This window comes from Bombyx mandarina, chromosome 12, assembly GCF_030267445.1.
Source record: "Bombyx mandarina strain Sakado chromosome 12, ASM3026744v2".
NCBI lineage: Eukaryota > Metazoa > Arthropoda > Insecta > Lepidoptera > Bombycidae > Bombyx > Bombyx mandarina.
In genome coordinates this window covers 7113610-7136022 of record NC_143219.1, presented here as the reverse complement: position 1 = coordinate 7136022, position 22413 = coordinate 7113610, and the positions used below count along the sequence as shown (strand labels likewise).

Below are 22413 nucleotides of genomic sequence, written 5' to 3'. Positions count from 1 at the left end.
TAGTTTATTTACGAGCGATATTCAAATCATTAACAATTTGTTGCGCCTAGCGCCATCTATACAACAAGCGCCGCAACTTGATTATTATTTTTTGAAAATTGCAATATGTGACTATTCAAAGTAATATACAGACTATAGTAATAAGGTATGTTTTAACTTTACGGATCTTTAATCAGTATTAGGAATGCTGATTACGAACATCTTTTAGTTTTTAGGACAACACTGAATAATGTAAAAGTAACACAATCGTCAAAATGAGACACATTTCTGGTGTTGCGTATGTGAATTTAATTCGGTCGCATTAAAATACTGCGATTTGCAAATTCATTCATTTAGTTTGGGCATTCATAGGGCCATCAATAATGTGGAAGTGACCGATCGAACAAACAGAACTGGCGAATGATAAAAACCTGATGAGTAAATAGACAGACGGGAATGTGTACTCAGCTAATGGATTCAATTGATATGAAAGCTTTTATAATGCTGACCACGACGTCGCGACATTATCGGTCCAAACTAAATTACTGGATTGAACGCGATTTTGTCGCGTAAATAACTTTTATAGGGATTTCATTAAATGCTGATTCGTTTTGGCGTTTCGTAACGATGTTTTCTGTAGATAAAAATATGCAACGAGGTTTGACGACTTAGGTTCTTCGCAATAAAATAATACCTGAAAATAAATATTAATTAAAATTGCAAAGAGCAGTTGATGTTTTCAATGCTCAGTCTTTTAACGTTCTCGATAGCGTAAAAGTTAGCTCATATTTGTATGGAATGGGATCGTTTGCGTACAAACATAGCCGCTAGGGGCGCTGTTCCAACTGCATACAAAATTGGGTAACTTTTACGCTATCGAGAACGACTAAGAAATTCGCACTAAGCACGCAGTAGTCGATAAATAGCACCTTAGACCTCGGTGGTGACCTCCCGATCCTGCGGACAGAATGGAAAGCAGTCGACGTCGCCCAAAACACGTCATCTCGGATCCTCCCGATCCACTAACGGTGCTTCTATGTACTTCAAGCACCGGTCACCGTTCTCGTCGAACCCGTCGCTTGCGACGAAGGGCTCGACGAGTAAATTAACACTCAGTCAGACACAGCCCACTGAGTTTCTCGCCGGATCTTCTCAGTGGGTCGCGTTTCCGATCCGGTGGTAGATTCTGTGAAGCACGGCTCTTGCGGGTTCGTGTTAGCATCGTCGTCAGGTTTGAGCCCCGTGAGCTCACCTACTAGCCACGGTTACGCTGAAATAGCCTCTCAAGGCTATCAGCTTAGGTAGGAAAAAAAAAACAGGTGGTGACCACAAAAACTTTGTGAAGTATTCGAAGCGTAAGAATAATAGAATTACAATAAAAAACTTGAGATTAAACCATAAAAATAGCTTCATTTATGTCTGCCAGTCGTAAAAACCGAATAAAGTAGAATGAATAGCAAATTTGACGATATACCTACATAATAAATAACTGACATATGCTCAGTGTGCTTAGTGTGAGTTTTTTAACGTTCTCGATAGCGTAAAAGTTAGCTCATATTTGTATGGAATGGGATCATTTGCCTACGTTTGCCGTTAGGGGCGCTGTTCCTGCATAACTGCATACAAAATTGGGCTAACTTTTACGCTATCGAGAACGTTTAAAAACTCGTACTAAGTACACAGATATGTTTTGGAAGAATAATATCTGCAGTCAGGTAAATTTTTCTAAAGTCAAACTCGTTAACAATGTAAGATAGCATCATCAACAAAACGTTAGTTAGGTTAGGCAAAGGTTCACGTTTCATCGTATTGTGATAGTATTAGCGAGTGCGGCTGTCCATCACGACGCGGTGCTCCCAAGCGCCGAACAGCCGGCGGCTGAGCGAGCCACCGCGTGATGCGCGCGATACACCAACGACGCATTGTTGGTGCGCTAGGTTTCGCACCATTGTGCACGGCTTGCTGGCACGGAATCGAAAATGTGATCTTTGTTTGTTTACTTCGATTTTCGTGAGAATTAAATTTAGTTTAAAGCTGCTTTTTAGAATCATTCATTTAACGTTCACGTGTTTTAGAAAATAATTAATGTACCTATACTTTTTTTTGTGTTTTTCTCATTTCTTTTATTCGCATCTAATTTTTTTCTTCAGCGAATCGATTTTCTATAAATGTGTATAAAATTAACAAGAATCGAATTAATTAAGAATCCTACAATATTTACTTTTCAAAACAATTTCTTTTATTTTTTTAAATTGTTTAAGGTATGCAAAATTTTTAGTAGTGTCTTTTTTATGAACACAACTTTTTAAAAATATCGTAGGTTACATTGATATATAAAACGAGTCGCAATTACAAAAATATAATGTACACTGGCTGTGACTTCCAGACCAATCGATTTATGCAAACAATAAATGACATTAACTGTTGCATATTCAAATTCCATTCTATGTGCCGGCACAAGACACGTCGGCCATATTGGATTACATGCGCGCGTCACTTTGGTTACTCTGCGCACGCGACCCGACCACACGCGCGCCATTTAGCATAGACCGATGTCATTCCCCGATGCGGTTTACCTTGTTATAAAATATCTAAGTGTAGGTACCCTATGCGTAGAGAAAACGAATGCAAGTTAATATTTTACTATCTGAGTTTTATGCAAAACATGACTTTCCATTTTTTGTGGTTACCGTATTTAGTATTCAAAATATATTAGGTAATTTAATAAATTATACATACATAACTAGTTTGTTAAAAATAGCGTGCAACTTTAAAAAACAATTTGATTTTCAACATCTTTTGATATGCGATTTATTCGAACAGAACGTAACCTACAAATATTACTGCCAACAGTTACTACCCTATATAGCTATGTTTGAAAATGCTCTATGCTATGTTCAGTTTTTAATTTGCTAATGTAAATCAGCAGCTGTAAAGCTCACCCTCCACTTGACAGCGGTTACTGAAGCTTATCGATACCACAACGCCAACGTTAATGCGATCATCTACTTTGAGACATGACTTAAGAGTCTCAACTGCACTGGCTACATAACTTCTTTCTTCTTCTTTTTCTTAATGGGATAAAATATCCCAAATTATTTGGGGTCGGCGCAGCATGTCGTTTGTTCATGCTGCAAAGGGATTTGGCATGAGTTTCGCAACCAGCCTGTCTGACGTTAACCCTCCTTGGGTTATTAAATAGGTATCTCCAGTAGTAAATCCATTGTAACGAGCTATAGGTAGACTTTTTTATTTCTTCTTTTGGTATTTATTTTACTTAATGATTGATAATAAATGATTAATGAACAATAATCAAATTTAGTTTTAGAAATACCAAGATGATAAAAATATAAAGTTTTATTCGTATTTTTCCAATAACTGCATTACTCCAGGATTTTTTTACGAAAGTGCATTTTTATGTGACAGCGTAAGCATTTAATTCAATGTGAACGGTATTCACATAAACAAATGAAAATATTGAATAGTAATTTTGATATCTAAAGCAGATTATATTTTGCCAATCGATTTTGTAAAGCTTAGTAACAACAATAATGTTGTTTCATAGAAATTTCTGTGTTATTTATATTTAGAATATATAAATATTCAACTCGTCCTCCAAAACATGAGTTCGTCAGATAAATGACGAAAACTATGAAATTTTATTTTGCTTTTGATGTTATTCGCAAAACGAGATGAAAGCTTTGTATATTATATTTAAAACGTAACTTTCCTTGGAACTACAAAGAAATATATATTAAACATTGTAATTAATATATTTGCTTATTTTCATTACTATTAAAATGTTCCACTTTCAACGGCCTCAAACTAAAATTTTCCTCTGTGATATTTGTGCCGGAAACATACACATACGAGATACGAACAATTACACCTAAACTGATCCTTTTCTGAGTTCAACCTGGTATGTAGATTTTCTCTGCCCTAGCAAGATCGGTACTTCGCTGAATCTACCACCGGTTTGGAATCACGATTCCACTGAGACCCGGCGAGAAAACCAGTGGACTAAAGACTGCTCTAGACACCGAATGCCAAACATGTTTAACAAATTTTCGCGCTATAGACAGCTTTGAATGCAACGTGTACCTTAGGGTATAATCACATGGATCCAAACCTTCTAGCAGAGCCCTCGAGTTCCCATCTGTCTCGCTCAGTGGCAACAACCCACCGAGTTTCAGTGGGTCGCGATTCCGATCCGGTGGTAGATTCTACGGAGCATTGCCCTTGCTGAGGCTAGTGTTAGCAAATTCTCTCAGGTTGAGCCCGTGAGCTCACCTACCCGTCCGGGCATAATTGGAATAATAGCCTCTTAGGCTACCAGCGAACGATAGAAAAAAAAGTGGCAAAGTCTCTAGACTAACAGCGATCCTTTCTACCCTATTTTAATTATTACGCGTATTATTGAATTATTGGTCTATTGGTCACAACGTATGCAGTGTTACGTAACGTCAAACCTATAAGTCGACCACAGAAATATTGGGGTCAATTTTGAGACATAAAATCTAAGGCGCAATTGCGTTGGTAAAATTTTACTCTTTAGGTCAATTTGGTCTGTAATAAGCGTTTGCATTATATCATTTATTTACTGTGAGTAGGTATAAGTATCCATCTAAACCAAGTTCAGCTGTTTCTTTAAACTTTAATTGTGGCTCTATGTATTATATTTCAATTACCGTGGCTACATTCGAAACGGGCTCGTACGTATAAATTTATAGACAGCGACTCAAATATGAATCCTGTACCGCAACAAGCTAAGAAACTCCCTCAGGATCCGAGCATCTAATATAGCAAAATCCGGAGAATGTTAAATTTGTTATTCTTGATATCGAATTTGAACTTTACGTAGTGAACCGAACATGCGAATTGCACCGAATATGTTGGGCGGTTAAGCTCCTTTGGCATTGTATCCTGAAATGAAGGGGTAAAGTGAGACAATCGTAAAGTTTAATAATAATTACATTCTCAACTCTCCTCCCAGGTTGTACGCAATAATTAACCGCTCGGAATTACTAAGCTGAAATAATTTAATGTGACGCATGCCGAATTTTGCATGTGCGTGTCTTTGTGAGCTGCATATTTCGTTTAAAAATTGCGACTTGATCATTTACAAAATTGTCGAATCTAATTATTCAAGTTTTCATTAATTTTACGTTTAGGAATAGTAAAACTATTTAAGAACAAGTAATTTGATTGCAAGTATCACATAAATGCTAGTAAATCTTTATTCTAGATATTGATTCGGTAAAGACTTTTGCGGTGTTCGAAACCTGGATATAAAATAATAAATAACATTGCTCTAAAAATGATTCCAGCCTCCAATATTAACAGAACTTTCTTTCGCTGCTTTGGACGTTACAATGGGGATCATAATATTTGGACGTGTGTCTCTTATGGGGTGAAACGTGTACGCTTGTTCTAGTTGTAATTTACACACAGAATTATGAGCCGGAATAATACGTTTGATGCTCTTGTTTACGGTTCGGAGATGTACGAGAAATGATTGCATAAATGCATGAATAAGTTTAAAAGTTTTTCGTTCTACGAAATTTGAATGTGGAGGGAATAGTGACCAATTTTTTTTTACTAGATTATGTGAACTATCTCGCGATCACCCGACTTGAATTAGTTAACAAAGTCAGTAGATATCACAATGTGAATACCACCGCTGACCTGGAGACATGAGTTCGAAGTCTCTTATACTATATAACGGCTGGCTCACACATAAACACACAATTCCAACGCGGCAGAAATAGACAGAATGGAGGTGGCTAAACGTGCAGCTTTATAATATGGGCACCAGTCATTTATCCGAATATTCTCACTACGTGATAAATGTAACATAACATCAACATCAAATCATATTGCCACTTCGATAAAGCGGCACGACACGAGAACCCCCTCACCGTGGCCGCCGGTAACTACATTCCCGATCCTGCGGACAGAATGGAAAGCAGTCGACGTCGCCCCAAGCACGTCATCTCCTCCCGATCCACTAAGGGTGCTTTTAGGTACCTCAAGCACCAGTCATCGTTCTCGTGGAACCCGTCGCTTGCGACGAAGGTCTCGACGAGTAAATTAACCCTCAGACACAGCCCACTGAGTTTCTCGCCGGATCTTCTCAGTGGGTCGCGTTGCCGATCCGGTTGTAAATTCTGCGAAGCACGGCTCTTGCTAGGGTTCATGTTAGCATCGTCGTCAGGTTTGAGCCCCGTGAGTTCACCTACTAGTTAAGGTTACGCTGAATAGCCTCTCAAAGCTCTCAGCATAAGTAAAAAAAAATTGTAATCCGTCTGCGACTCGAAAGAGAAAAGTTCTGGTACAAATCTCGATGTGATGTCTTGAATACAGCACGTTTTGATGCCTTTCTTCATCCTGTCTGATACAATCGTCAAGGAAGATCATATTTTATACATCTGCATTTTCATAGTTGTTTGTTGACATACTTATGAATTATGAACAATAAATTTTCGCAACGAACGCCTTAATTCAATAATGATATATCAAAGATTTATAACAGATTTACAAAAATTCCAGCTGTGTATATCGTTGTTCGCTCACTCACTCACTAAAAAACAATATACCATTATTTTTCATTAAAAACATTGAAGTGTAATTCCAATTCCCAATGGGTGGGGAATTGAAATAAAATAAGTCATAGCGCACACCTGCCCGCGATTCGGTCGTAGCATTAATATTCTTTATGTGCAGTTAAATCTAGTAATGCGACGGAACATCGCAAAAAATGAAAAATTACCGGTCAGGGAGCGGCGACCGCAAAAACACCCGCATAAGAAACATCTAATGAAAGCTTAGAGCCATTCGCATAAATCTCCCTTACATTTTTAATACCAATACGTCCAAAGAGGGGAGCTTCCGACGGGGAGAGGAAACCTGTAGACAAAAAATGAAACATTCGCGGACTCTCGCTTTTATATCTTATTTAAATACCAACAGATGTTGTCCGCTTATAAATGTGAATATTTTTTAATCGGTGCCTTACCAGGGACATAATGGTATCAGCCGATCTGCCGTCAGCTGCTCTGTCGATGTACAGAACTTTATCGTGTTCGGTGGCTAATTTAAAAATCCCTCTCGGCGAATGCTTCCTTTGCAGGACGCGTCACCTCACGGCTGCTTGATATCTTTTTTGACCTGTACATTTTTATTCGGCTCGTTACCTAAGCTTTTTCGTATCGTATTGGATCTCCTGGAGTCGTGTAGTCTCATTAAAATAATACAAGGCTACTGGATAATCTTATCCAGAACGTTTCGATCGCAGATTGGGTGCGCGTGCGCTGATAACACCGCGAGTTATTCAGGCGGTGCACGCTCGATACGCTACTATTTTTTAGTCAGTTTTGTGGCGACATCTTCATTATTTGTTCTCTGAAAATGTTTGTAATTTAAACAACAATTTCTTCGTCTTCTCGCGAAATTACTATGCCATTTTTCAGTTAAAAATGTATACAGAGCGGTTACGTATTCATGAAATCATGTGTCGTACACAAAATCTCCGGACTAAATAAAGCACTGCTAGACAATTTCTTTTTTACGACACGTACTCAAAAACGTTCATTCTAAAATTGTTCTTATTCTGTAGCAGGAAATGTGAAAATCATCAGCATAAAGTACACGCAAGAGCAAATTTTTACGTTCTAAATTTCACACATAATAAAGTGAAGCAATTCTTATGATTATTAGCGTAGAGACTGCGGGAATAATCCTCTGCAGTGACATCGCTGTGTGACATAAGCCGGAAAAATCTAATAACAATAAAACAAAATTGCTGCCGGTTTGTAAATTCAAAAAAAGTAGTATAGGGAAGAAAATTCGTTTTCCGCGCCACGACAACCATTATCGTTACTTTGAATTTACCTTTTAATAGGATCGGTTTACTAAACATATTTATGTTTAATCTATTGGATTAAAATTGAACTTAATAACAACAATATTCTAATTAAATTATTGTATCAAACAACATTTCATTCCTACAATACTAATCTATATTAATTAAGGACTCTAAAGTGTTTAAATCAAAGATATTCCTCAGCATTTATTTTCTTATATTGTTAGTATTAAAATTTCACCTTAACAACGAAGCAGTTTTGTTTGAATGCACTCATTTTAAAACGTCGTGAAACAGAGCATAGAACAAGCCGTAATAAACGTTTTCGCTTCCGTACAGAAGGATCAATTTCGGTTGCCCGCGACAGGGAGGTCGCTCAAAATTATTTCAGCAGTTTAAAGTCGTAAATTTTAGGAAGACTTTAATTGTTATTTTAACTGCAAGCTCAACTTTGTCTTCCTGATACGGGGGCTGTGAAAATATGTCTTAATTCGCTATAGTAATAACTTATGTAACATTGAAATTAAACTTTTAACTTTCAGCTCACCCACACGAAATTGACAAAAGAAATTTGAGATTAATCTATAGGTTAATTCTTTGTCTTTCGAATGCGGTGAATATTTGAAGTTAAAAAGAAATATATTTCTATAATAGAAGCGAGAAACAAATAAGAGGCTATTATTTTAACATCGTGACGTGCTCTCGATCTGTGTTCAAGTCTCAGAGGGCGATATCCAGAATTTAAATATTATTGTTGTTTTTACTGAGTGCACGAAATTGAAGAGAAATAGAATTTTCTCTTCCGACCCTTCCACACTGGGAATCACATTTGGCTCCTGACTAAAAAATAAACCTGAAATTGGCTTTTTGAGAAACGCCGGACGATCGTCTTATAAACGTTTTTCGATCTCTTACGTATTCCATCTAATTACGTACACCTCTGGGGAATGAAGTCGCGTAATCAAAAACGATCCTTTTGTCGAGGCACATCGGTTTCGATCCTTTCAATCATCTATCGATCATTCAGTTTCGAATCATAATAATTGTCCATAATTATATATTCCCTTGGAGCAAGCGCATCATTTTTATTGTTATTTTATTTATAAAGTAATAATTTTTCGTCGGACGCAACTCGATCAGGTTTTAAATTTGATTGATCCGACATAAAGATCGATTTAATAATCGAGTGTTACGCTTTAGTGTATTCGTTTTTTTTTATTCGTTTTATCGATAAACGTTTTCATTGGAAACATTTTATTCAGTAATCTTTTTATGGTTTAGTTTGAGTTGATTTATTGGTCGCCAAATTCTTTTGATTATTACTTTATTCAAATCGTTAATATTAAATTTAAGAAAAACAATAATGGTAATTACATAGTACGTATTAGTGGGAACGTTAATGGAAACAAACAAAGATTATGTGCCACTAAGTGCCAAGAGACCACCATCGGGAATGGCCTTTTGTTAAGACGGTTCTACTCACAAATCGCGAGATGTCGAGATAGGCTGCATGCCGACGCGGGCTCTTAATGGCCATCCCTCGGTAAACTTAATTTACGTCTCATGTGCGAAACCATTCTTAACTAAAAGCCCTCTAAATTATATAAGACCCTCGGATTGATTCACATTAATTTTCCGATTACTTTTCTTGAATGTATTGAATAATTTTTTTAATTAGTTTTGATGAGCTGAAATCTTTATCGTATTATTTATCGTCTATTGCTTAGTGTTTATTGGTATACAATGAATTTCACTGCTCTCTTTAATACATTTGTTCGAACTCAGTGTCATCGAAAGCGCAACAGTTCTGTTCTTTAAACTGGAGTGAGTGAGTCCCTGGATGGACAGTATAAGCACGAGTGAGCTCAAAATAGAAATTAGGGAGAAGAATAGAAGAAGCTATCTTAAAAAAAAAAAACTAAATTCAAGTTCGCAAATCTGTATCTTATGAACAATAGTCGGATGGACTGCTTTCACAGAACACCCTTGGATCTCAGGTTACATAGTTACGAACTACAGTCACAAGATTATTTTTGGAAAAGGTCACACCAACGGAGTTACTAATGGGTAGCTCCTACTGCACTCACGAGAACTAATAAGATCTGTTATTATAAAGAAACACTGCGCTATTGAATGCAACGTTTCAATTTACAAGATCCCATTCCGAGATAGCTTTTGTGCGATACTCATACCTTTATTCCGGAGCCTTATTATAGCCGGTACGGGCACAAGTTAACTTGTCTCCGTTTTATCGCGAAGATTTTTGTGTCTTGATACGCTGCATGAGTACAACTAAGTTCATCGAGCATTCTACATGTATGTTCATTCCATTGTAGATTTATATCGGCGACGTGTTTTGTTTTGCTCATTCAGTTCTTGTTCACTTGCGTAGTTGTTTTAATGTTGATACCGTTTCGACAATCGATACGTGACCATGAACAATGTTTTCGTATTCTGCACGTTAATTAATTACATTCGTGAAAATTTTAACAATTATATAGAGAAGATTTTGTTTAGCTCATTATTTTTGATGAAAATTTCATCGGACTACAGAATCTGAAGGTTGTGTTAATCAAGCTTTATACCCCTAGCACGCTGTAAAGCAATTCCATTTCAATTACTTATGAAAATATAGTTAAATTTTCTTATCTGTTGATGTGTTATAGAATAAATATGGCATTCGTGAATAAAAAGAGAGAAGAGTAAAATTTTGGAAAAATAGCATAAGTCGTTTTAGTATTATGTGGCGAACCTTAGGGGAGGCCTTTATTCATCTATGTACGTCTGTGGGCTGAAAAAAACCGCTATTTTCGCAGCAGAGTTCGTCCATAATAACTGGAACCACAATGTTTGTCCATAGTGAGTTTCCAGTGATGATTACTGTGGCTTACCGTTTAGTTCCAGAATGTATAGTTCTCCTGAACTACTAAGTCAAACGAGGTTTTAGAGAAATCCTTAGCGACAGGCAACGTCTTAACTATTGCCTAGGCAGTGCCAATATCCGTGACAATCGTAACCACTCAATATCTAGTCAAGGCTTGCTCAGTAAATATAGAAAGCGGCCCGCAATCGTCTTGGAAAGTAAAAAATCGTACACTTAAAGTTTATTTTATTTTATTGCTTAGATGAGTGGACGACCTCACAGCCCATCCGGCGTTAAGTGGTTACTGGAGCCCATAGACATTTAACACGTAAATGGGCCACCCACCTTGAGATATAAGTTGTAAGGTCTCTGTATAGTTACAACGGCTGCCCCACCCTTCAAGCCGAAACGCATTACTGCTTCACGGCAGAAATAGGCGCGGTGGTGGTACCTACCCGTGCGGACTCATATGAGGTCCTACCACCAGTAAACTTCCGCATAATATGCGTAAATAAAACAACATTAATTGGGTACATAGTAACACTGTATTATGTTAAATTCCAATGGAATAATTAAAGCGCTAACAGATTACCGAGCGAGCACTGCATTGAATATAACACGATATTTGCGGGACCAACATCAAGAAGATAAACACACAAATTAATTAGTTTAATTTTGTGAACTGGGTTCGGTCCTGTTTAATTCACAATAAATTTTGAAACAATCGTTACAACAATAACTCAATCACAACATGAATGTATTTGAAAAGCGGGTATTAATTATCAGTAATACACAGATTGGTGTGTTGGCAAAAAAGTATTACAGAATACATACAAGTTTATTGACCAGGTAGTACTTAAAATTGTGAATATCAATGAAGTTTCATTGTTATAAACCAATAACAAATGTATGTCTAAATTTAAAAATAATAACAAATATTTTCATGAACAAATCTCAAGTCAAATCTATCCATTTTTGAACAGTAGTGACAAAATACAGATTATAATTAATGAAACATAAATAATGAAGTCGTCATGGCCTAAAAGATAAGACGTCTGTGCATTCGTATCTTGCGATGTACCGGTGTTCGAATCCCGCTGTCAAGTACCATTTTTTCTAATATTTCATTAGAAAACGTACTTAACAAATGTAACTAATAAAAATCAAACCCGCAAATTTATAATTTACAAGACGTCTTGTGAGTCCGCACGGATAAGTACCACCATCGTGCTTATTTCTGCCATGAAGCAAGCTTGAAAGGCTTGAAAGGTTGTGTAGCCGTTGTAACTATACTGAGACCTTAGAACTCGTATCTCAAGGTGGGCGGCGGTATTTACGTTGTAGATGTCTATGGGCTCCAGTAACCACTTAGCACCAGGTGGCTGGCTGTAAGCTCGTCCAACCATCTAAGCAATAAACAAATAAAAAAGTTCTAAGAATTTTGTCATATATTATTATGCTAAATATCGAAATATATACATATACATAAATGTAAATAGGTCCGTACATGACTTTTCCGTTCCTATTAGTTTAATTCGTTTTTTTTGTTCTGCTATATATTAAGGAAGTTTCATTTGCATGGCAAGCTGAACTACGAAAGATTTAAATAAATTCAACGTTATAAAATTGAAATAGATTGTCATATATTTTAAACAAAGAATTCAATTCGAATTAATGTAGCGATTGCTATGTGTAGTTACCGTAGGTGATAACAACGCAAGTTAATCAGCTTGATCCCCTTACGACCTCCATTAGATAGACGCAGCGCAGATACCTAATTGAATAAGGGACCAAATTAAACTATGAACGACATGACCTCTTTCTATTCAAATTTCGCTCCATCGTTAACGCCATCACCATACGGATTGCTATTACGATCGACGCGCAAGGATTCAATAAAATTGGGGACTCGATTCATTAAATAGTCCTAGTGTCAAATAACATTCTAATTTTAAAACTTAGACATTCTACCAGAACTTAGACAAATTCATAATAAAATAACATTCAATTTTATTCAATAAAATAACAGGACATTCTACCAGAACTTAGACAAATTCATAATAAAATAACATTCAATTTTATTCAACAAAATAACAGGAAAACCATGTTATAGAATAGTTTTAATGAAATGCATTTTTTTCTATTTATACACAAAACTGTCTTATAAATGTTCACGTTCAACTACAATGGTTTAGGTATTCGTTAACACAAGAAATCCTGCGTCCAAGTAATAATTCTCAAATTTAGATTTAGAAACATTTACCCCAGTAATTTCAAGGCAGTCAGGTTTAATTGAAAGTTATGCAAATCTCCCGATTTCACTCCTTCACAATAATAGTACGGGGATTCCGAATGACTTAATCCGTGTTTATACTCCTAATCGGCCCCTTAGAAGACCTTGTTACCGGTTTAACTCACTGTTAAATTCATACAATACCTTTTGTGAACAGCGAACGGTTTATTTAATTCTAAACGTTCTTTATGATAACATTAGCTGGAAATTTATTTAATAGAGATAACTTTCAATGAACGATAATTTGTTGAAGAATAGAGAAATATTTTTAAATTTGTTAGATAACATTATCGACAACATAACGTCAATGCTACCACTCACCTTGAGATATGAGGTCGAAAATTCAATTGCATTATATGACGACTGTGTCACCTTTTAAATTAGAACGCTTGACTGATTCACGACCGAAATACGCAGAACGGTTGTAACTACCACGGGACTTACAATAGGCCCAGTATAGGACCAATACATGCTGATAGTCGATCACGGTACGCTGGTATGATACTCAGAGAACGCTGCCGCCCAGTCTCCAGTGAATAACTTAGTTGCCGTTACAAACACCCACGAGAAAAGATGTGGTGGAGCTACTCTAAACATGAGCTAAAATAAATAAACTAAAAGTTATAAAAAAATATTTTGATTCTTTATAATCTCATCGATGATCTTAGAGATCCTGAGCTCTTTAACGCAGTATCTGATTTCGATTTTTTTTATTTATTGCTTAGATGGGTGGACAAGCTCACAGCCTACCTGGTCTTAAGTATTTACTTGAGCCCATAGACATCTACAACGTAAATGCACCACCCACCTTGAGATATAAGTTCTAAGGTCTCAGTATAGTTACGACGGCTGCGCCACCCTTCAAGCCGAAACGCATTACTGCTTCACAGAAGAAATAGGCAGGGTGGTGGCACTTACCCGTACGGACTCACAAGAGGTCCTACCAGCAGTAAAGTTGAGTCAGTATTTTTGTTAGAAAAACATAGCATTGCCGAAGCCTGAGCATAAATTAAGTTAATAAAAAATAGTGTTATTACATACTTTCTATAACTAATCTCTCTTTATTTTTCCTCCAGCTGAACTGAAAATGGACGTCCTAAGAGAACGAGAAGTGAAAGATAATCTCGAAAGACAACTTGTCGACGAACAAAAATTGCGAGGTAAGTTTTTACTAACAAGTAAAATATAATTTATGATTCATAAATATCTATTCAAATGGTTTTTGTTTCATGCAACACACAGATCGTGCTCTTTGAAAAGAACAAATAGGGTGTAATTTCAATGCCTCTATAAATCTTTGATCAGTGGCTCGGTTCGCGTTCACCGCAATTAACAAGAGATCTCGTTACTAAACCATTGTCTTCTTACCCGCCGTGTTATTTATTTCCAACATTAATACTATTATTTTTTCGATTTCGATCCTATTTACCAGTATTTTGCCCTTAACAGTTATAGACGGTCCCTTTATTGCTTCTTTTAATTGAATTCTATGTTAGTACAGAAACTCAGAAATATCTTTTTTTTATTTTTTTTTTATTGCTTAGTTGTGTGGACGAGCTCACAGCACACCTGGTGTTAAGTGGTTACTGGAGCCCATAGACATCTACAACGTAAATGCGCCACACACCTTGAGATATAGTTCTAAGGTCTCAGTATAGTCACAACGGCTGCCCCACCCTTCAAACCGAAACGCATTACTGCTTCACGGCAGAAATAGGCGGGGCGGTGGGACCTACCCGTGCGGACTCGCAAGAGGTCCTACCACCAGTAATTACGCAAATTATAATTTTGCAGGTTTGATTTTTATTGCACGATGTTATTCCTTCACCGTGGAAGTCAATCGTGAACATTTGTTGAGTACGTATTTCATTAGAAAAATTGGTACCCGCCAGCGGGATTCGAACACCAGTGCATCGCTAGATACGAATGCACCGGACGTCTTATCCTTTAGGCCACGACGACTTCAAATGAATTCAAACATTATTTTTAGTCTTTGGTTTGTACTCGTGCGAACTTACAATTCAATATACTGTTTCAAGTGTGCTAAAAGAGATTTCATTAGAAAAAAAAAGCTGTACCTTGTAAAAGTCGTCGTGGCTTATAAAATAAGACTAGAAGGTGCACTAATATTGAGCGATGCGACTATGCCGTTGTTGAAATCCCGCAGGTAGGTACCTATTTTACTTACGAAATTCGTACTAAGCTCATGTTTATGACGAAAGAATAGTATATTGAAATAAAAATGTAGCCCGCAAAAAGTATAATTTTCGTAATTACTAATATACTTATATACAGAGGAGACAGAGAGCTCAAGTATCAAAATTGATAGTGGCCTTCAAGTTTTGTTCCCGTCTATGCAATAAAATAAACTTATTGTTGGCTCTTATTATTGTGTATCAAGTGTGTTTTTTTATTGCGAAGATTTGGGAACGAACTATTGTTTCACCTGATCTAAAGTAGTCACTAGAGCCCATAGAAATAATTAAGTCAATGCTGCCACCTTGAGAGATGAGATTGAATCGTATAACGACTGTTCAATCCTTCAATCCGGAACGCAAGACGCAGTGTAAGAAGGTGGCAGTGCCACATCTTCACCAATGACAGTCTATATAATTGGGAAATTAATATTATTGCTACTTAACATAAGCGCGAGAATAAGTCCTGATTAGAACGTGTACATTCTTCAAAACATAAAATCTTATCTATGTCAGTATCTAGGTTATGCTAATACATTATTTTGTTGATTTTTCTTTTTATTAAGGTTTCAATCTAGTCAGTGCTAAGAAATAACGTGACGTGAATTTGTATTTTATAAAACTGTTTTGTGCAATAGCAGTTTCACAGGATGATAGCATTTACCCGTATGGGACCGCAATACTGCTACTAGGTTTACGCGAATTCATAAATTTTATGATCCGATTGTAAACATTTAGTTTCCGTTGTTTCTCAAGCCCACGGTTCGCGTGAGCAACTTATCAATTTATCTTAACCGATAGTGTTACGAATATCTTTGACGTTTGAGTAATTTCCGTAATTACGGTAAATAAATTTATTTCGCTAAAAATGAGCATCATAATTCTCGACTTCGAAAGAATAAAGGGTAAACCAGTTATTAAAAAAAAAAACTTTCAATACGAATTTGTGTGCGGTTTGTTTAACTTTATTTAGTAGATAATAATTTACAAAAACGGTAGGATAAAAATTGTAGCTTGTAACTTTAATATATTAAAACCAATTACACTTGACCTTATGTCCATCTCTGTTATTGACTATTACGTGACTCCTCTGTACTAGGGTAGGATAAAATAATAGTTAAAAATAGCCTATTATTTCATAACTCTAAAAAGTAGGCAGCGGCTTGGCTCTGCCCCTGGCATTGCTGAAGTCCATGGGTGACGGTAACCACTCACCATCAGGTGGGCCGTATGCTCGTCTGCCTACAAGGGCAATAAAAAAAAGCAAATAACGTTGTTGATATCTTCTAATTAATTAAAATTCTATCAATGTTTTATTATCAAATATATCAGAAACTCCCTGAGACACAAAGGTTACTTCACCATCAAACACAATAACACCCTTTCTTCAGCAATCCGGCATTATGTCAGCAAGTAAAAAGAAAACCGTCAGAATGGAGGTAACCTTTACAAATGCCAAACGACGCGGTGCCCAGTGTTCCGACGCCTTGAGACAAAGGGTTTAATTCTATTGATGTCATTAAAAGACAAGCAAAATTAAACTCTATAACGTCCCATTACGGTGTTATATTTTAGACAAACTGAATTCGAGAGTAATTTAACATGTCGCACGCATATTTTCAAGGTACAAGTTTCTCCTGTGCAAATGTAATATAAATTTAAATGTCAATAAAGGGACGACAGGTCGCAGTCGACTTGTCGTTACGGATAATGAAAATAATTATTACCTTTGAAACATGTGTAGTAATTATACAGCTAAGAAAATATGTACATGCACGTGCTTATAACCAGATACACTACTAATTAAATGAACAGCAATTAGTCAAGCAAATTGTAACATCGATAATAGTAAATTGAAAACGGATATCCATTCGCCGATCATTAGTTTCGTGTAAAAGCTTTTTGACATCTTGCAATGTGTTTTAACACCTTTATGGTTTCTTACGTTAAAGTGAATTGTCTAGCAATTTTCTAAAACTTGTTTTCTTTTCTTACAAATCGTTGGAACGAAGCGTGTCCGCTGGCTTCCGAAACAAAATCAACACAATTGCGACAAAAATGTGAAAAAAACTAAAATGGATTTTATAGTAAGTGAATGTATGTTACAAAGAGGATTCAATACATAATTCACGCGGTGAACGAACTCGATTGGGATGTGAGTAATACTGGTAATTGCCAAAAACCAATCATCAGATAGCGCTGCGCGCGTCCACATCTATGAAATACAACATTGGTTACAAAGGCCTATTTTATGGATGTATAGTGGATATATAACTTTAAGTGATCATCAAAAAATTTGCGATTGTGATTGAGATGTAGAAGATTTGATTCAAAATAAAAAATATTAATAGCTTCACGTCGTTTTATGAAATTCATAGGTACCTACGACATTATTTGATTTTCTTTTGCATACAAGTACCTAAGCGTATTACAAAAAAGATAGGTATTGTCGCGTTAAAATAAAGCGCATGCTATAATATTCAGCGGTAAATAACTATACGAATATACAAAAAGTAACCAACCTTCTTTTTTCTTTTTTTACGTAGACGCTTTTCCCGTTAGTGAGGTCCAACAACAATTAGTCAGGCGGGCCCGAACGTTCCCTGCAATCGAAATTGGGATATCTATCTAATCAATATGCAGCGGTGTAGATTATGTTTGCCTATCTTTGAAATGCACTGTATTAATATATAAAATCTGTGGCACATACTGATCGACATGAGATTTTTAATATTAATCGAACAATATCTAATCGATTTAGGTGACTACTTAAAATCATTGGCATCACAAGAAATCATGAAATTAATTAATGTAACTCTTCTTAAATGTTTTTAATGTCATTATAGTTTGTAGCTCTTAGTTAAGTGGCCGCAGATTTCAAGCTGAACATTTTACTGGCATATTTTAACTCAGACAACCTTGTTCAAACTGACAGGTTCGAACAGAGCAAGCAACCAATTTTAGCGGATCGCGTGATTTTTATAAAATATTTGCTGATTTTTTATTTATTTTTTATTGCTTAGATAGGTGAACGAGCTCACAGCTTACCTTGTGTTAAGTGGTTACTGGAGTCCATAGAGATCTATGAAGTAAATGCGCCACCCACCTTGAGATAAAAGTTCTAAGGTCTCAATATTAACGCATTACTGCCTCACGGCAGAAATAGGCGGGGTGGTGGTACCTACCCGTGCGGACTCACAAGAGGTCCTACCATCAGGCACCACCTTATGATTTCCCTGAGCTCCGTTAAGTTTTCAATAATATGTATAAATTTTATAAGTTCTTACGTCATAAGAACCTTTTTTTTTTTTACCTAACCTACACGTAGATATGAGACAAGATAATGGCATAAGCGATCATCACGTTAACACCATTTTGTCGACATCAGTAGACGAACTCAACCCTTGTTAAGTGGCTACCGAAACCGGTAATGATCGAACACAAACGCGACATATGCCGTAATGCCTTTATAACAAATAAAATTAAAAGGTATAAATTAATTAGAGATCTCATATGGTTCCCGTTTATCTCCATTGATCATTTACCTCTGTTACTCTAGACGCATTTAGTATGAATAGCGAAGGTTCACTGTATTTTCGTGATTTATTCGTTTATAATTGAGTTTGACTAAGCATTACCAGAACTCGGGACACCCTCAAGAAGCCGGTTCCTTCATTACGGAAGGATGTCAGAACGTAGGGTGAGTCGGAAAACTATCTCGTAATGCTCGCCCTATGATTCCAAGGAGTTCCGGTCATATCTTAGCCTTGTATACGATAGTTAGGTAGGGTAGGATTCAGATTAATTTCCAAATGTTTTCTTCTCAAATTTATTATTTTATGAATACGAAATTCTAGGCGTAGCCAAAGTAGCTTAATTTGAAAAAAAAAATCAAAAATAGTAAAATAAAAATTGAATTTAACTAAGTTACATACCTACTTTTAGTCCAAGCTATAGTTGTGGCCTTTCGTAATCTATTCGGGGTGATTCAAATTTTTAATACCTGTCGTCAAATTTCAACACCCGCATATCCTCTTGGCGAACGGGAGCAACGACCTCCACTTTAAATGGCAAAAATAGGAAAGTGTGAATAAAGCGGTTGCGAAAAAAAAAAAAACATAGATCACTCTGTATGTAATATTAACTATGACGCTTCATAATTGATTTTCGTATCTTCGACAGGTTTTGAAGCTTACTAAGTATTCATTAAGTTTTTTTATTAATCGATTTGACTGACTACATCTCTGCATCTCAGTCCCCTCCATTTGAGACCAAGTAAAGGAGTCGGTATAATTCTCATTGTTCACGAGATTGCGTAATTAAATAACATGTAGGCCGTAACATTACGGGCGTCTTGAAAGGGTTCGCAATGGAAATGTTACGCCAATTATGCGTACATTATGTTCGGAATGAAGGGTTATCGATGTCTGATGTACGTATCGGGCAGGGACGCGAAATTCACAAACACTACGAATACTACGAATTTTAGGTTATCAGAACACAATCTCTGCTTATGATGTATGCTTTTATAGCCGGTACACGGCGACTTTTACATTTATTTATTTATTTTCATTCTATTTATGTGTATCTACGGAACGAATAAGTTGACTTCATTTATTATTGTATTTTACTATCTATCGCCTGTAAAGAAGTGCCAAAAAAAAAGATGTGTGGTGTCGTGGGACACCGGATAGGAACGAAGTTCCTTATTATAAAAATATTAATTTTAAGTTCTATTCGAGATATAAAGCAAATAAAACTGGAGATTTCGCAACAGCTCACGATCATTCGGAAACGTGCGAACTTATTGTGGTACACTTCATTCACGGTTGTTTGCATAAGAGTTAGTGTATTGCGCAAACGAACGCTATGAGATCGTGGTCATAGTGAATGATAAAAAAATATGTTATTTTTTGTACGTTATTACAAAGTTGAGTCGTACACTGTGTGCATTACTAATAAAAATCTTACGTTACGGACGTTTTTTCTCTGTTAGTGTACCCTTCCGCATAGCCTAAGGAACTTCGTCAAAAAAAAATGACAGTACCGAATTTACAATTTAACGAATACCGAAATAGGAACCATGATTGCTTGCGTTATTGACCGGTCGATAAGCCTTCCCCTAAATCGCAAACACTATCACAGTCGGACAGTCGAGTGATCAAATTCAAATGAAATCGTTTAACTGGCGAACAATCGTATCAACATACGTCAGTAGTCAATGCAATCCGACAATTCTGTCTGTCGTCTGTGTTATAAGTGAATTACGAGTAGGTAGAGTGGCTAATGAAAACTATCGATTCAGTGTTATGTTGAGTTGAATATTTCGTTGCATAGAAAATAAATTTAATAATAATAGCTTGTGAATAATCTTATCTTATCTTATACCTTTAAACGAGCAATTCTTATATATATATAATCTGAATCTCGGAAACGGCTCCAACGATTTTCATAAAATTTAGTATACAGGGGATTCCGGTGGCGATAAATCGATCTAGCTACGATTTATTTTCAGAAAATGTTGTTTTATTCGTGTTTTCAATAATCAACTCTTCCCGACATCTACTGGCGAATAATAATACTATTTTTCTTAGTTGAGGGCAACTAACCGCCTTAAAGACAACAAGATGGACTCTCCAAAAAAAAAAAAAACGAGCAAAGCTCGGTCATCATCTAGTATAACATTAATATACACAGTAATACATCGCGTCGCTGGTGCGGTTTTTATAACGTCAATGTTTATTGAAAATGGTTTTTTGATGAATTTAAAACATTGAGTAATAATGAAATGTTGATTAAAAATGACGAAACAACAATTTCGATCGAGGCTCGATATATTCTCGTGGTAAACGAAATCATACATGTTGGAATTCTCATAAAAATGCCAACGATTCCTGAAACTGCCCACTGAGTGGAGATCGAAAAGTATTCGGTAACACGGCAAATCCTGACCACGGATCAACGTGAAGCAACGCCGCGCGAATACTGAGTCGAATACGTGTGCTATCTCCGGAATTCAATTATCAATACCAGTTTCATCGAATTCCCGAAAACGCTACCAAAAAAACCTGTTAAAAAAATGAGGACGTTATAATTTTTACTAGAGCACCGATTCCAAATGGGGACATTTTGATTGACAATAGTGGTCCCCCGGTAGTTTTTTTCCTACCTATGCTGATAGCCTTGAGAGGCTATTAGAAATTCGACTATAATTAGCTAATTGAAATTATAAGTATGTACACTACTATGATTTTATTGTCAAAGACTGTTTTACTTGTATAATCACAGATTTCACCAAGACTACACTTTAGACAAATATAAATAAAGACAAACAATATTTAATCTATTCTCAATTTGACCACAGACTATAAGCAATAAGAAAAGTTTCATAATAAACAATTAGTATGCATGCGTGTGTGTGTCAAAAACATGGTAGTGTTTGTGTTGTTTTTTTTTATTGATTTAATGTATTTTTTATGCATAATTAAAAAAAATATTAACATTTTGCACTCCTTCTCTATATTCTCTATAAAAGTGGAAAATTTCATATTCCTCCGTCCGCGCAATTTTCGTAAAAAGGGCTACAAAGTTTTTGCTTTACGTATCAATATATAGATAAAACTTATATTTATAAAACTCATTTTTTAAACTACACAACTTATAACAGCGAATATGGTAAAATAAAAATAAGAAACTTACAACAATGCTAACAAACCGGTAAGGTGCATATTAAAAATACTGTTTTTTGCAAGTGTCGGCCGAAGTTGTTAGGTTTACGAAAGTTTTCGTTTACGATGGTAAATATTTACACGGGAACTCTGCTTCGGGGTTGTGCGCTGTTTTTTGCTTGAGGTTTAGCTGTGGCCACGGAAAATTGTTTCAATCCGTTCCGGACTCGCGTTCGTTAATACGTCACTATACGATTCCGTCTTCATTTAGCTGGACGTTAATGGGGTTGTGTTTGATTTATAAAACGTCTATAGGTACTTTCATTTTGATTTTGAAGAGGCAATACGATATATGCATCTTGCTAGAAGTTCTGTAAGCTCTTATAGTAAAAAAATACTACTCGCTCTCTTACCAAAATAAAGTCAATTACAATAATTAAATACGCAACGATAGTACTAGCACCCACCGCCTATCACCAGGCTATTGACCTCACGCATCCGCTGTTTTTTTTATTTTTGTTACAGTTTTATAAAAAAAATAGTTACATTTAATC

The 22413-nt window shown here is 36.1% G+C and overlaps 1 protein-coding gene and 1 long non-coding RNA gene across 13 annotated transcripts in view; one reads left to right on the top strand and one right to left on the bottom strand.

Annotated features, from left to right (window-relative positions):
- Positions 1–22413, bottom strand: part of LOC149501776 (uncharacterized) — a 423933-nt gene that overhangs the window by 277419 nt on the left and 124101 nt on the right. The window lies entirely within an intron of this gene.
- Positions 1–22413, top strand: part of dac (dachshund family transcription factor) — a 174941-nt gene that overhangs the window by 123051 nt on the left and 29477 nt on the right. For all 12 annotated transcript variants that reach the window (XM_028178636.2, XM_028178632.2, XM_028178631.2 and 9 more), the window contains one exon: positions 14073–14156. In XM_028178636.2, the coding sequence (XP_028034437.2) occupies positions 14073–14156 (84 nt within the window). The remainder of the gene's footprint in view (positions 1–14072; positions 14157–22413) is intronic.